We start from the raw sequence: 14,928 nt of genomic DNA, 5'->3' as shown, positions 1-14,928 counted from the left end.
CAAAACAATCCAGTCTTCTGGAGCTTTCCATTGTATCACATGATCTTCATCAGCAGATGGAGTTTGGAACTTGTCAACAAATTGGAGATGTTCTTCACAAGTCCTCAAAAGGCCCAGAACTTTTACTATTAATTTGTTTTGCCAATAAATTATCTATATGCTTGTTGGAACTGGTTTAGTCCAGCTTTTTGGTACAAAAGGGAACGAGTTGCTCTGGTACATCGTCTCTAAAATAATCCAGCCTCTTTCCATCATCTGAACTCGTTTATTTCACTTATACAAAAAAAAAACTCTTGCCACACATAAAAATGAAATATCAAACATAGCACGTGACAAGTGGGGGGATTTTACAAATTATCACCAGAATACAGACAAATAGGGCTTTTTAAAGGCCGGTTTCACAAGGGAGGTAAATGTATTTACACAACTATACACAAAATCATACACAATATTTGACATATTTACAACAGTCACACAACATTTAATTTGTCACAGACGGCAACAGCACGATACAGAGAGCATTCTCAAACAGCTGAACTTTCATCGTGAACAAACGGAAACAGTGTTTTGCTGGAATGAAAGGAATGACGTCTGTATATCAAAACTAGTACAGTAAAACACATTGGTCTTCATTACATTCAATTTGTTTTAACGTAGTCTTCATAGCTGTTGGGTCCATATGTACTCTTGTTGTACTCTATATTTAAATATACAAGTCTGTCCTTAAAAATTGGTGAAAATATAGAATTTCAATTTTTTTTGATTAATCGTCCACGTGGTCTATCAACGTTTTCTGATTGGCAGTTGAACAAGATTTTTTTTTTTATGTACATGATATCACGTAACAGTAAACAACCATGCAAGTTATTTGGATCTGAATGGATGTTCTTTCTTTAAAAAACAAAAAAACAACTATCAACATCAACACTTCATAGCAGCTGTGAAACATTACAGGCATGTCGACCGGCTCGTTGGCTTTTCTGATTGGTGCGAAGGAGACAAACTAATTACCTTTACTTGAGTCCAAAAATATGACCAGTACCAAACAAAAACTAGGGAAGGAAATGAAGTTCCATGAAAAATGCAGTAGGCATTTATGGTCCCCAGAGGACGAATCTAGAGATCTTGATGACACCGTGATCGCCCTACTCGCACCGCCGTAATCCAGCACAAGCACCATTTACATGTAAGATTTTGTGTCGGATATTTATCCCACTCCACAGATTAGTCTACTGAAAAGTAACTGAAAATTGTAGCTGTACGACACAATTGGACAGATGGATCGGCAGACTGATGGATAGATAGATGAAAGCTTGGGGAACAGAGAGACAAATAAAAAATGGATCGTTAACGTCGAGGCTACAGGGGGAGTGACGGATAGACGAGACGGATGACGGCAGGAATCTCAAATTAATCATCCGACTGCAGGACTAAATCACTTCTGCCCTCAGTCTTGAATGCCGGCTCGATGGAAGCGGCTGAGTGCTGTTCCAGCCTGACACTTACTTACTCGCACTCCATTTTCCCACTTCCTCAGTTAATATCAATACCCTGCTCGCTGTTTGCTGGCTTTAAAAGTGATCCCGTAGAGTTTTCAAGTGCAAACTCTGGAAACTGAAACAAAGGAAAACAACAAAACTATCAAAAAAAGAACTAACGCCAAAAATAGTCCTTAACATGTTCAGTTGTGAGGCTGTCGGTACCGTAAGAAAACATCCACTACCTATCAACCAATCCACATCGACTACATATCAACAAAATCCTCATATCTCCACTGAATATTGCTCAGATCCTGGATTTATTACGCTCCAACCCTTCCAGCATGGAGATGGAGGTGACTCCTCATCTTTGGCATGTTGTTATAAGAACAGTAAAGTGGCGAGTTTGGTGAAGTCCACATGAATCAAGTATAAGTTATATGTATAATACAGTATAATGTGTCAAAGGGAGCATCAGGATGTGAGGGATCCAGACCAGGGCCCATTTTACCCAAATCCTCCACATTTGTAATTTTCCAACTCAGGGTTTCCTGGGACTTAATGATGACGCGACCCAAATCACAAAGTTTGCTGTGATCCCTCTAAGGCAACAACCAAGAGCATGTACAAATGTATATTTGTAGAGAGGTATATTCTTCAAAAAGAGTGGTACAAATTACCGAGATTTTTGTAATGAACTTTTCCGCAATCAAAACCCTTTTGAAAATGCCATTTATGTCGAGCTACTGGTGCAGAACTTCCAGTCTGACCCTTTTGGCTGAAAAGCAGGCTGATGGCGCAAAGATGACAGTTGATTGTAGAGTGAGAATGTGGTAGATGATCATTTGGTAAAGTTAGCGTTGAAACGACAGTCATCAAAATCATCCATGTGGTAGATCGTTGCATCGGGTGCTCCATACTACCCCCTTAGCACACGCTCTTCAAAACCATTGTTTAGTGCGCTCCATACCAATAAATCAGGATTTGCCTTATCAAGGAAGTAAGACAATAAGTAGAAGCCTTATTGAGGAACATTATGTTGCTCCCGTGTCTGGCAGTTTCCATAATTCACATGAAATACAAAAAGTCAGGCAGTGTTTTCAGTCAGCATTGACAACTTTCACGAAGCGTCACGCACTTGGACAGACTGCACAACAGATATACGTTGTCTCCTGAAAATAGTTGCATAAATATAAACTTATTAACTTCATATTTCATTTTAAAGGTTTAAGACTGTAGAGGTCCAATCACGTTTAATACTGGTACCCTCGTGCTAGTGGCCTAGCATCCATTCAATTGACAGTTTATTACGGTATGTCCTTACACTTGTTATCCCGTTTTTACTTCCATTCTTCTAAAGAGGGCTCACGATGGACCTCCAGCGTTCATGTTGGTCACGGTCATATTAAATGAATGTAGGTCTGCAAGCAGCGTCTGGCCCGGAATTTCTCGCATGGACAAATTTACGGAACCTGTTACAAGTGTAAGTAAAAATACTTTTTCTGTGAGCTACAGGAGCCAGGAAGTGCACTATTATGGTTATTTTTTTCCATCTATTGGTAAGTAATCATTTCGTTACTGTACTTCAGCGCAAATTTGTTCTGTGTTGTCGTGACAGGATGAGAATGACGGAGGTGAGATTGGGGAGGTCTAATGGTTCGGTTGCATATTTGTAAAGACAAGATCAACATTTTGGCAAAACTGTCTTGGTCGGGGCTCCACTTTCTTTTAGTCTGGATAGATTTCTTGACAAGATAGCGCCTGATTTACTCTGTGAGCTTAACCTCAGTTCTGCTTTAGAAATTGTCCCAGTGTGTGGTGAAAAGCCCATGAACCCTAAAGGACTGGAGCAGGAGCACCATACCCTGGACTTAGTATCTTCCTAACTTGCATGGAGCACCAGCGTCTGCACTCGACAACCAACACATGAATGACCTCGCCGTGACTCTTTATGACGAACAGAACAATCTACCAAAATCTCTTTCTACGCATTGTGAATACAGCTGTGACTGGTGCAGCCCACCCAGAGAGGGAATGAGAATGTGCCGGAGCCGTTCCATGTCCTGTTGGGTCCAGTCCAGTCCAGTTCAGTCCAGTGTCAGGGTCAGTCTCAGTCGCTGGGGTCCTGGCAGCGGGAGCAGTGGCTCATGTCTTCAGAGTAGAGCTCCACCTGGATGGTGATGCTGAAGAAACCGAACTTGGTGTGGAGCAGATCGGTGGCCTCCTGCAGCACAGACTGAGGGTCGGCACCTTCTTCTGTCGTGAGAGAAAGTAGAAAACATAGTTAGGGTTTGCTGTACTCTACCGTCCTGTTTTCTTCTAAATTTGACCAGATTAAGCTCAAGTTGATCCCTCTGAACCCTCCGTAATCCGCTGACCTGTACTCCACTCAACGCTTTTGCTACTCTCAACCAGGAAACTCGACTCCGGTCTAGCCCACTGCGCTGTCCTGTGCTGTAGTGAAGCGTGTAGGAGATCACTACCATACGTTACCTATGGCCAGGTGAACAGAGACCAGTGACTGGCCCAGAGTCAGAGCCCAGAGGTGCAGACTGTGCATGGACTTCACGGCTTTCACGGACAGCAGCACCTCCTTCACCGAGTTGAACTCTATTCCTTTAGGAGACCCTGGAAACAGCAGTAGGATCAAATGAACACACAACAGGTCAGAGAGTACTTAGGATATTCTAAACCTTAGTTGAATTTGGACTGAGTTTGCGGTAACAGCTAACCCCACCGCAAGTTGTCGTAATATCACGGACAGCCTGTAATGTTTTAATCAACGTTGGTATGAAAAATTATGTAAAATGAATGCTGCGGCCATCACGTCGCTCGCTAACACCGTAGGGCTCATTCTGTCGTCACTAAGTGTTTACAAAAGATGCCTCAGGTTTTACTTCTGCGACGGTCGTTTTTTGGAGTAAAATCAGTCATCTGCAATGAGAATTTTTCAAAACTTTCCAGCACATACCCAGGATGTGACCATCTGTGTTCTCGTTCGTTGTTCTGTCTTTCAACACTTCAAAGTTGAAACGGCCGATCGAGTTAAAGCACAAAGGTCTGTGTTCACATGAAGCAAAAATCCTGCTGCAAGTTTAATAGTTAATCATTCTCCGTGATGCCTGAATTTGCTTTCTTGCAAAATGTTAGATGCGAGGATTGATACCACTCTCATGTATGTGTTACATAAGAAGCTACGCCCTGCAGCTGCTTAGCTTATCTTAGCTTAGCGCAAAGATTGGAAAGTTGATGAAACGTCTATAATTTTATATGTCGCCGACAGAAATAAGAGTGATAATGATCTCACTCATTTTATTTTGAAAAACTTTGACAAAAAATTCTCCAGTGTTGAGAGACGATTTGTTTTTGTGATTTTATTTTAACATTTTTATTTCTTTAAATGACGGCGTCTCCATGAGGCCCGTCAAGACCATTATCCGTGTCAACATCACCAGAATATATTTTTTTTCTTTCTTCTCTGTCAACCAAATAAGCAAAAAAACAGTTGATCCCTATAGGTCCCGTACCTTCCATGAGAATCCTGAAGACGTCCCTGAGGATGGTGACGGTGGTGCAGAGGACGAAGACGGAAAACAGGAACGTGCAGATGGGATCTGCGACTTTGTACTCGGGCTGAAAGATAAGCGGAAAAAAATGAGATTAAAGGAGGCTTGTGAGAGATTCAGTGAAGAGACTTCAGATGGTGTTTTCCACAGTCACGAGGTCATAAAACGCTCAGGGCAGGAAAAAAAAAAAAGGCAACATTTTGCATGATGACAGGAATATTTAACCCTGTCATCCATGATAAACAAGCGTTCTCCAGACAGCTTTATACACATTAAATACGCCTTTGAATTATACCGTTAATTGAAATTACCTAATAAACTCACTGTTTTGGTATTTACCCTATTTTTGGATATATTACATATTCTGTTAAAATACAAAACAATGACTATCTTTACCCTGAAAATTTAATTACAAAAAGCTCTTCAACAAAACTCGATTGAAAATGTAGATTAATATTAGAAAAATGTATGCCTGTAATATAACTTAAAATGCATCATACTTGGATCCTATTTAATGGTTTTGGGAGTTTCTTAAAGGGCCAAACTGACATTTCGGTCTCACCCCAACAGGAATGTGAACCTATATCTGACCCGAAAGTAGATGATGGTCGCCGCCACCATGACGCCGACGCTCTGCAGCAGGTCGCCGACCACGTGGATGAAGGCGGCGCGCACGCTCGTGTTGTCGTGGCCGCTGAGCAGCGTGTGGCCGTGGCCGTGGCCGTGCGACACGGGACTCTGACCGTCCTCGTCGATGTGGTGGTAGCCGCTGCCGTGGGAGTGGAAGGTGGTGGAGTGATGGAGGATGTAGGCCATTCTGCAGAAAGACAGAGGCACAAAAAAAAAATTTGGAATTTATAGCGACATGCTTCTAAAACAACCACCACATATTCTAATGTTCTTCATCAAACCCATTAATGCCCATTAAGCTCAGAAGTGCTCACATGATATTGACGATGACCGCGCACCCGGAGGTGACCAACATCACGTGGCCATCAATCTCGTAGTCATTGCGTACGATCCTCTCGATGGCTAAATAGACCAGAGCCCCCGTAACGATCCAGATGGATATGACTGAGATGAACGCCCCGAGGATTTCTGCGGAGGGACAAGAGAGAGGGAGACGCAGGAATACTTCTTCACTTTTAACATAAAGGTACCGTCTATCGATCGCAGCATCAAGACAAGACAGCTCTGTCCGAACACTGCAACAGGACATCAAATTAAATCACGACCAATCAAAAGACAATAGGCACCCATATTTTCAACCATGTGTAGAATAGACGTACAGTTACGCCGCATCACTTGCAGCTTTGAATGCAGCTCAGTTTTACAGTCTCAATGACTCTTTGCGGGAAGTTTACACATCTTGCCACCACCGAGAAGGTTTCGCTAAAACAGGTGCAATGAAGTTGAGATTGTTTTCTTGGAGGACGAAAATTTGCAAGTGAGACAGGAAGAGAAGTTCATTACCAAATAAATAAATTAAACCGGTGCCTTTGGATTGGTTTCACGTACACCTGCAGCTTGCTAGACGTTAAATATAAAATTCAGAGATGGTTTTTATACTCAGATGTTGCAGCCTTGCAAGAGAATAAAAAGAAACTGTCGGGAAATCAAATGAGGCGGTAATAAAATTTAAATTAATTTAAATGATTTGGAGAGTGTTGTGAAATAGTCTCTGGTAGTTTGAGACCTCCACAAACAAAGCTATTATGTTTTAATCAAGGGCTTGTTCGTGGATTGCAAGTATATATAATATATTGTGTTTGTTTTGATGAATAAAACACATAAAAATTAAATTTTCTCAAGCTGAAAATCACAGCGTGCATGTTGCAAATTCAGTGAAACTTACAACTCACAAATTCACTCATTCAAACTCACATGCACCACCTTAATTAAAGGAAAGTAACAGCAGCAGCATTGACCAGTCGGAAAATGTAAACATGTCGATGTCGCCCCTTTTCAATGCTCAAACATGTTGGCTGTAGATGACACAGGTTCTGCTGCCAGATACTGTGATTATTGTTTATGAATATATATCAGTGGTAAAGTGTTCATGCAGTCATTCGTCCTTTAAAACATCCGTTTGTGCCCTCAGAGTAATATGAGCGCTGTCTCTGACCTGATCTGTGCCAACCAAAGTTCATGGTCTTGGTGGGCGGCCTGGACGAGATCCACAGGGAGAACAGGCTCACCATCATGCTGCCGAAATCTGTGAGGAGGTGGGCGGCGTCCGTCATGATGGCCAGGCTGTGGGCCAGGTAGCCCCCTAAAAGAACAACCAGGAAATAACTGACGTTAGGAAATATTTGCGTTCATTTGCCGAGGGTTAGGGGTTCTGAGGGCTGAGCTTCCAAACTTTTACCTATGACCTCGCCGATCATGAAGACGAGGCAGACGGCCGAGGCGATGCAGAGCTTCTTCCTGGCCAGCATCCTGTCCACGCCCTCGTCGCGCACCAGGGCCTTGGTGCCGTGGCAGTGGGCGCCGACGGGTCGCTTCAGCTCGATGGCGCCGGCCATGCCGCCGTTCTTGAAAGGGAAGTCGGGATACTGCTCTTTGGAGTCCGGAAAGGCGCTGCAGAGAGAGACACGGGGTAGGTGGAAGAGAGAAAATACATCCCTTTAAGTTTTTTACAGTTTTAATGTGGAGGATTTGAGCATTCCTGTCTTTGGAAAATCCAACAGGCGGTCAAGGTTAACTGGCCTTCCATGGCTGAATGTGATGTCTGTTTTCTTTTTTTAAATGCAGAAGTGTATATGTATACTTACCTTTATAGGTAAGGCAGAAATCTAGTTATTGATTGTCCTTTAATCTTCTGTAAATTACAGTTATGAAAGAAACTGGTGTGATGGTGGAGAAAGAGTATGGAGACTTTTTGGAAGATGCAACTTGTGGCCGGACGTATTGGCTCACAAGTGTTTGTTTGTTTGTTTGTTTGTGTGTGTGTGTGTGTGTGTGTGTGTGTGTGTGTGTGTGTGTGTGTGTGTGTGTGTGTGTGTGTGTGTGTGTGTGTGTGTGTGTGTGTGTGTTCGCGCTGTAACAGCAACAGATATATACAATATAATACCTGGTTGGTGGAATTGATTTTCTGAATAAATGTTGCAGCAGGGCACATTATTGTTTTTGGAAGCGCTAGAGTCGTAGTGGAAATCTGACAAAGTGGATCGCGATCAATGTTCGCCTGAGTGGAAAAAATGGTGAGACGGGCCATCGAGTCAAGAACCGGGCAGAAGTCGATGAGTGTGTTGTGTTTGTTTTATACATTTACATTTAGTTTTTTTTTTACCACGATGACTCATTTCAGAACGCGTTGACCGAGATTATGTGATTTGAAGGTCGAAAAACATCTTTTATCAGGCTACATTTGTTAGAAAAGTACATTTTCAGACTTGAAGGTACATATAACCACAGTTTTAATGAAATGTAATGACTATATTTGAATGTCAAGACCTAAGAACTTCTGCTGAAAGACAGGTGATTCTGACTATGAACCCCCCCTTCCCCATTTTTGGGTCAGGATGAGGTTTAATGTCTCATCCCTCTTTTTTTTTTAGGACAATAAAAGCACAAAATGCTTCAAAAATAATTTTAAAAAGCACAGTTGTATGTAAAAACACTTGTACGTGACCTAAACGTCTTTACAGTCGAGTTCCGTCCAGAAGTGTTGAGGCCTTTTAACGGTTAATCACAACATTATTGCTTCTTGGAAATTTCAAGGCCACAGCATGAACATCTCATTAGTTTCATGTAGTTCAAACTTTAACCAAATTTCCAGAACATTTGCCAGATAACGCAAATCAATGTGTAATTTCTTCCGACGACTAATTTTCAAAGTTAATTGCATCTAAATTACCTGCGATACAACACACGTGAATAGAACTGGATTTTAATCATGTGAACAAAACAGAATGCTGACTCCCCCATTTTCATCGGTTGCTGTTCTTCTCACCACGTGAGGGAGGAGCTGCGATATTGTGGCTAAATGAGGTGGAAAAAACCTCATTTGGACTCACTTCAGATAACACTGACACACACACACACACACACTTAACATCACACACTTCACTTAGGAGATTGTCAGTGTACCATGATTAGACTTTATCACACACACACGCACGGACACGTCCGAGGAGATATCCATTCCGCAAAGGGACCAGCCGAGTGGAAAACGAGAGCAAACACTCCCCCAAATACACACACACGCATATATATATATATATATATATATATATATATAAGCACAGAATGCACGTATATAGCCGAGATACATGTCACATACAGTGGATTCATGCTGTGCTGAGGCCTTGAGTATGTCTGATTATGCAGATGAAACAGGCCAGAATCGTCTTCGAAACAAACACAGACGATTACACACAACGATGACCAAGAGGAGCAGAAGAAACAACTGTCTATAGAACGTTCCTCGTATTACATCTAAGGTTTTAAAGATATGTTTAATCCCACATAGAATGTAATCAAATATATATTCCACAGTCATGTGTACTGATATTTTTAAAACCCTTCAGGGACGTTTTGAATCCATGGTGTCCCCTGTCCTGACAAATATCTACAATATCCAGAAAATCAAAAGCATCTGACGAGCGTTTTATGATTCATGTGCCTGCAGAGACATTACACGCATTTCTCCTTTTACACGTTTGTCAATAAGATTTATGTCGTCTTAAACTGGTTGTAAAATCTCTTAAGCTAACTTTAATAAATTAATCAAATGGGACGGAGCTGATGTGGAGTAACAGACTGCCAGATCTGAACCTGACAGCTTCTTGTTGTTGGACTTCAGAGCTCGTGATGAATTGGACTGGCCATAACAAACACCATGTTCAAACGCAGTCAGGGACACAAACGTACTTGATACCAGAACAACCTCGGCCTAAGATCGATGATCGCCTTTGTGGTTGTGTCATCAGATCTGTGGTCGTATGTCTCGGACATTCGGGTGACGCGAGGAGGGAAAGATGTCAACTGAGAAACTGAGTCAGATGATGGTGCAGCCTGCCAGACAGACATCCACCCGTCCATCCATCTATACTGCTTTATCCTTTGAGGGTCATAGGGAGGGACATAGAGTCTCCAATTAACCCCAAACCCCAATCTGCATGTCTTTGGACTGTGGGAGGAAGCTGGAGAACCTGGGGAGACACTGGGGAGAACATGCACACTCCACAAAGAAAGGCCCTCGGAGGTTAGTTCACAAGAACCTTCTGAAGGCTGTGAGGCGACAGGACAGTGCTGACCACTGCCCCACCGTGCCGCCTCCAGACAGACATGGTAAACCCAAACGTGTTGGTGAGGGTTGCCTGGGAACCATGCTCCTGTCAGTGACGTCTCGCCTCCGGAAGAACTTCTCCTGCCTCCCCAAGACAGGATGGGGACATTCAATTTGCGTGGGCCACGGCCACGTGTGGAGACTAGCTACTTGGAGTCCAACGGTTGACGGTAGCAATCCAAGAATTCGCTGGTGGAGATCGGTGGTGAGGGAAGATGCATGTTTGGCTCGTGGGTCTTTTGAAGCTGTACCCTAGGTACCACTATACCACGAGTGCCATAAGGGCTCTTGGTGCAAAACCCTGGTAGGGTTTGCGCATCCCTGAGCTTTTAACAATGCGGCACTGTTGCCTTCATTCACTGGAACAGTTTGCAACAGAGTGCGAAGCTGCTGGGCTGCAGTCCGAGGCCTTGGATCTCTGCCAGCAAATGCTGGGTCTTTGCCTACTTCGGTTTGGGAATCAAGTGTCTCGGGGCGTTGTTCATCACGAGTGAGGGTAAAACAGAGCGTGAAATCAACAGGCGGACTGGTGCAGCATCATCAGCACTAATGCGAGCGTTGTAGCGGACACAACGTGGTGGAGAGGAAGCTGAGCCAGAAGCTGACGATTTACCAGCTGATCTATGTTGCAACCCCGAGACGTGATCGTGATCTTTGTGTAGTGACCGAGACAATGAGATGAGGAGCACAAACTGCTGAAATGAGCCGGAACATTTGGAACGTTTCTGCAGCAATCATCCTCGCGCACCGACCTAAAAGACATCGACTCTGCTCGTTGTTTCGCTGTAGAATTAAGTGCTTGCTTAGCAAAATGACGGTACTACAACATGTGCCGGCTCTCCTTAATATCAATATCAATATCAAATTTCATTTTGAATCTGTTTGTCGATATCCCCACAGGGCAGGTACGAGTGTTTGTTGGCTCTTCTCTCTCTGACTCTCAGCGTCAGCAGGGCCCGAGACCTGAGGGGAATATTCAGTGATCTGTGAAATGATACGATATGAAGAGACCCTCGGAAAGGGCTGTCCGCCGAAAAATGAAAAGAATAAATAACCACTGAGCCCTTAATTAAAACTGCGATCTGCTTCATCCGAACGTGCCACAAACTGTTATTTGTAGCCGACACAACAACGCCTGCAGTGAGAGAAGGATTGCTGCAGAGCAAAAATGAAATATTGCTTTTATCTGTGGGGGAACACGTGCTCATCCAGTGACTATGATGATGATATGACGGAATTATCATTTTGTTACATGTCATCGACTGGAAACAGTTTTCCTGGGTCCAACCGAAGGTCCCGAAATCCAACCCAGCAGCGTTTACAGCTCACTAACAAGTTATTTCTTGAAAGAATAAAACCCTTTTGTTCATCTGCAGCAGTAAGTCTCAGGAGATCACTGTGCCAGACAAGACAAGAGATGGTCCGGGACTGAACCCCTGTAAAACCACAAACTGTCTGTGGCTGTCGGTCTGGTATCTATCGTCAACTGTCCATAAAGATGGAGGTCGTGACAGCTCCCCAAAAGGAAGGTATGTCTGAGGCCGACGACACAATAAGAATGAGGTCGCTGTTCGGTTCACCGGTGGCGCATGCGTATTGTCACGTTTCCTCCAATCGACGTAACATTCCAAGCATTTTTCTATGATTTTGTACTGATATTAATGCTGCGTTTAACTTCAATCGGGTCAGGGTTAGGGTTCAATATGAAGAATGTATTGGTTTCAAAAAACAATTCATCTCCATAGGATCCATGAAGGTTACCTCACACACCGCAGGATCATTTGTGTTTTATTCACACGAATAATGTGAATAAGCAGTTGGTCAAACAATCGATTGGCTGGTTGACCGACAAATTAATATGCAGTTTCAAACGGTCAGATTCGATATTCAGTTATTCGTTTAAGTCATGTACTCGTGCACATTTTTTGCGTAAGTTGGACACTTGGTCGGAGACCAGATGTCAATCGACTTGGTCTGTAGCAGTTGTGATGGACATGTTTTTCACGATTCACTGATATCTTGGAGATTAGTTGACAAATCGAGGAAATAATCAATAGATTGATTGATAATGGAGATTAGGGGAAGTATAAGCTGGACACCTAATGTCTGCCAGTTGCTTTGGCAGGAAAATATTGCTCATCCTTAGACAAGTATAATCAAAGTAATCTATAACTATGGATGATTTACTAACTTTTGTTGATGTCTTTTTAAAATTAGTTATTTTCTATAAAATGTAAAAACAAATTGTGGAAAATTTGCACTTTTGTTTTTCTCAGATCCAACATCGACATATTAAAGTAGCGTGTTTTGTCTCACTGACTAATCAAATAAATTATTTTAATGCCACATTTGACGACGAACATCTTTTCACATAATATCATATCGTGACATCCTAAGTTTAGATGTTGGTTCTGCGGAATCTAAAAAAACAACCTTAAATACAAGTTGTAGATTCTTCCGTAATTTAATTTTTTGCATTATAAAATATACTTTGATGCACAATTTTTGTATTATTTAATGTATTACACCGCATATTTTTAGGTCTAAATGTGAGCAAGGAGCGATGCCAGCTGGGGAAAAAACGCTAAAGGTGACACGCACACACACACACACACACACACATACATGGCGCAAATGGTGCGTGAAATCCCAAATGTTGTGCCATATGCACATCTCTCTCTCACACACAAACGCGCGCGCGCGCACGTTCGCACGCACGCGGAGATATACACACAGCAGCACGTCATTCACACCACCTCGCTTTGAACCGATATTCATAATAATAATAATAATAAAAATATATTTCTGTCACATTTTTTGAGAGGCCTCTGCAGGAACAGCCAGTTCATAATTGTAGTTCTACTATTTATCAGATTTTACACGTTTCCTTATATTTTTCCTTAGGTTTTCCTTCTTACTTCTGCAACTATACCTAAAAAATATCTATATGATTAATATCGATTAGATGGAGGGAAGCAGACGCGCCACGAGGCCTCGACACTCACTGACCAACCACTTTTATAAGACGTGGAGAATGAGAAATCATTTCCATAACTTCTGCAGGTTATTGATTCTGAAATATATATATATATATATATATATATATATATATATATATATATATTATTCTTTTCTTCCGACGTTTTGCTGCAAACCACGTGTTTGTACATCAGCTGCTTTTCTGATGCGACATGTTTTTACTGTGTGAAGTGAACATTTTGATTTATCTGGGCCATGTTATTTGCTCGCCAGAATTAACAATATCATTCATTCATTTAACTATTTGATGTCTTTAATATTTGATATTGGGCTGCACCTGATTTTTTTCCCCTTCAATTCTAGATTAATGGCCAATTTTATTTTTCTTTACATTTTTAGACTGCAGCTCCACATTTAAGACATATGCTTTATTTCATATTTATTTTTAAAACCCTTTCAGATGAAATTAATCAAACTATGATTATTTTTTTATTCTATTATGGGCCACGAATCTTATTATTTTTTAACTGTCACTTTCTGGATGCGTTTGCCTTTTTTTTTCAACCCAGACTAAATTTCAATATTTACACCGATTAACTGTGTAAATGACTCTCGGCGATTTCCGTGTCTTTCCGTCCCATGCAGCCCGAACGAGCTGATGCTGATGCTGATGCTGATGCTGATGCTGCTGATGATGATGATGATGCTGATGATGCCTAATGACAGATGATGAGTTTTCTCAGCGCTGCTCAGTGAACTGGCCCCGGGGCCATTTGTCACCGCCTGTCCACAAACGAGCCAAGCGTTGAATTTGTTCATTCGCATAAAAAAAAAACAGCCCGGCGAGAGAGGGGGGGCATGCTTAACATGCACCACGGTAACAACGTTACACGTTACACACAACCTGCACAACGCAACACACACTTGCTTTTACTCCATCTCCTGCAGACGTGCGCAATGTTCACTTTTGCGCGTCTTTGGCGCTTAACATCACAATCGCCTCCTCCTCACCGGCCACTCAACTCGACGCAATCCCCCAAAAAGTTTCTCCCACAAGCAATTTTACCACACAAACGCCACATATGTGACATTGTGCAGAGCATTTTCTCTCTCCGTGCAGCTGCACTTATGATGTGCGCGACACGTGCCGCCGCTCCCACCTTTGCAGTTTCAGGGAATACATCTTGGCATTCTTCTCGTGTATCAGCTGAGATTTCTCCGAATTGGCGGCGTTATTATCCATGGATCCAGCCCGGTGGGTCGAGTGTCCCTGTGTCCGGGAGAAGAAGAAGGAAAAGGGGAAAAAAAAAGAAGTTGAGGTGATTGTTTTATTTTTTTGGAGGATGCTGCAGGAGTTGTTGAGTCTGGGGAGAATCGGCAGGTCCTCGATCTGCAGTGGGAAGTCACGAGCCGACACCTCGTTGCTGTGAGAACAGACCAATAAATCCCTTCATTGAGGTTCTGAATCAGAGTCGTAGCCTCGATCACGGAGCAGCAGCAGCAGCAGCAGTGATGATGATGATGATGATGAAGAGGAGGAAGGCGCAGCGCACTCGACACTGCAGCTGCTGTGACTGGACGAGAGGGAGAAGGAGTGGGACTGAGCCCCTGG

General features: G+C 42.7%; 1 protein-coding gene and 2 long non-coding RNA genes across 3 annotated transcripts; 2 read left to right on the top strand and 1 right to left on the bottom strand.

Annotated features, from left to right (window-relative positions):
• Positions 1–120: 120 nt before the first annotated feature.
• On the bottom strand, positions 121–14,586 carry slc30a2 (solute carrier family 30 member 2). Its single transcript, XM_035617145.2, has 8 exons — positions 14,477–14,586; positions 7,413–7,624; positions 7,170–7,316; positions 5,989–6,142; positions 5,636–5,861; positions 5,006–5,111; positions 3,972–4,106; positions 121–3,734 (listed from the first exon to the last, which is right to left on the bottom strand). Exons 1-8 carry the CDS (start codon positions 14,557–14,559, stop codon positions 3,589–3,591), a joined length of 1,209 nt encoding a protein of 402 aa, XP_035473038.2. The 5' UTR covers positions 14,560–14,586; the 3' UTR covers positions 121–3,588.
• On the top strand, positions 3,758–5,264 carry LOC124849590. Its single transcript, XR_007030086.1, has 2 exons — positions 3,758–4,143; positions 4,997–5,264. It is a non-coding gene; the product is annotated as an uncharacterized LOC124849590 (long non-coding RNA).
• On the top strand, positions 6,076–14,563 carry LOC118289914. The gene is made up of 5 exons (XR_004786275.2): positions 6,076–6,200; positions 7,146–7,643; positions 11,714–11,866; positions 12,879–12,927; positions 13,962–14,563. It is a non-coding gene; the product is annotated as an uncharacterized LOC118289914 (long non-coding RNA).
• Positions 14,587–14,928: the final 342 nt, after the last annotated feature.

The sequence above is a fragment of the Scophthalmus maximus genome, chromosome 18 (assembly GCF_022379125.1).
Source record: "Scophthalmus maximus strain ysfricsl-2021 chromosome 18, ASM2237912v1, whole genome shotgun sequence".
Taxonomy (NCBI): domain Eukaryota; kingdom Metazoa; phylum Chordata; class Actinopteri; order Pleuronectiformes; family Scophthalmidae; genus Scophthalmus; species Scophthalmus maximus.
The sequence above is the reverse complement of the archived record's forward strand: the minus strand, read 5'-3'. Positions and strand labels throughout refer to the sequence as shown.

What these genes read in the sequence shown, in the direction of transcription:
- slc30a2 (XM_035617145.2), bottom strand. Translation starts at nt 14,559, where the DNA reads ATGGATAATAACGCCGCCAATTCGGAGAAATCTCAGCTGATACACGAG. An exon ending in CATGATCGGCGAGGTCATAG is followed by an intron (nt 7,317 to 7,412) that starts GTAAAAGTTTGG and finishes TTGTTCTTTTAG; the next exon opens with GGGGCTACCTGGCCCACAGC. An exon ending in CTCTGTTCACCTGGCCATAG is followed by an intron (nt 3,735 to 3,971) that starts GTAACGTATGGT and finishes CTCTCACGACAG; the next exon opens with AAGAAGGTGCCGACCCTCAG.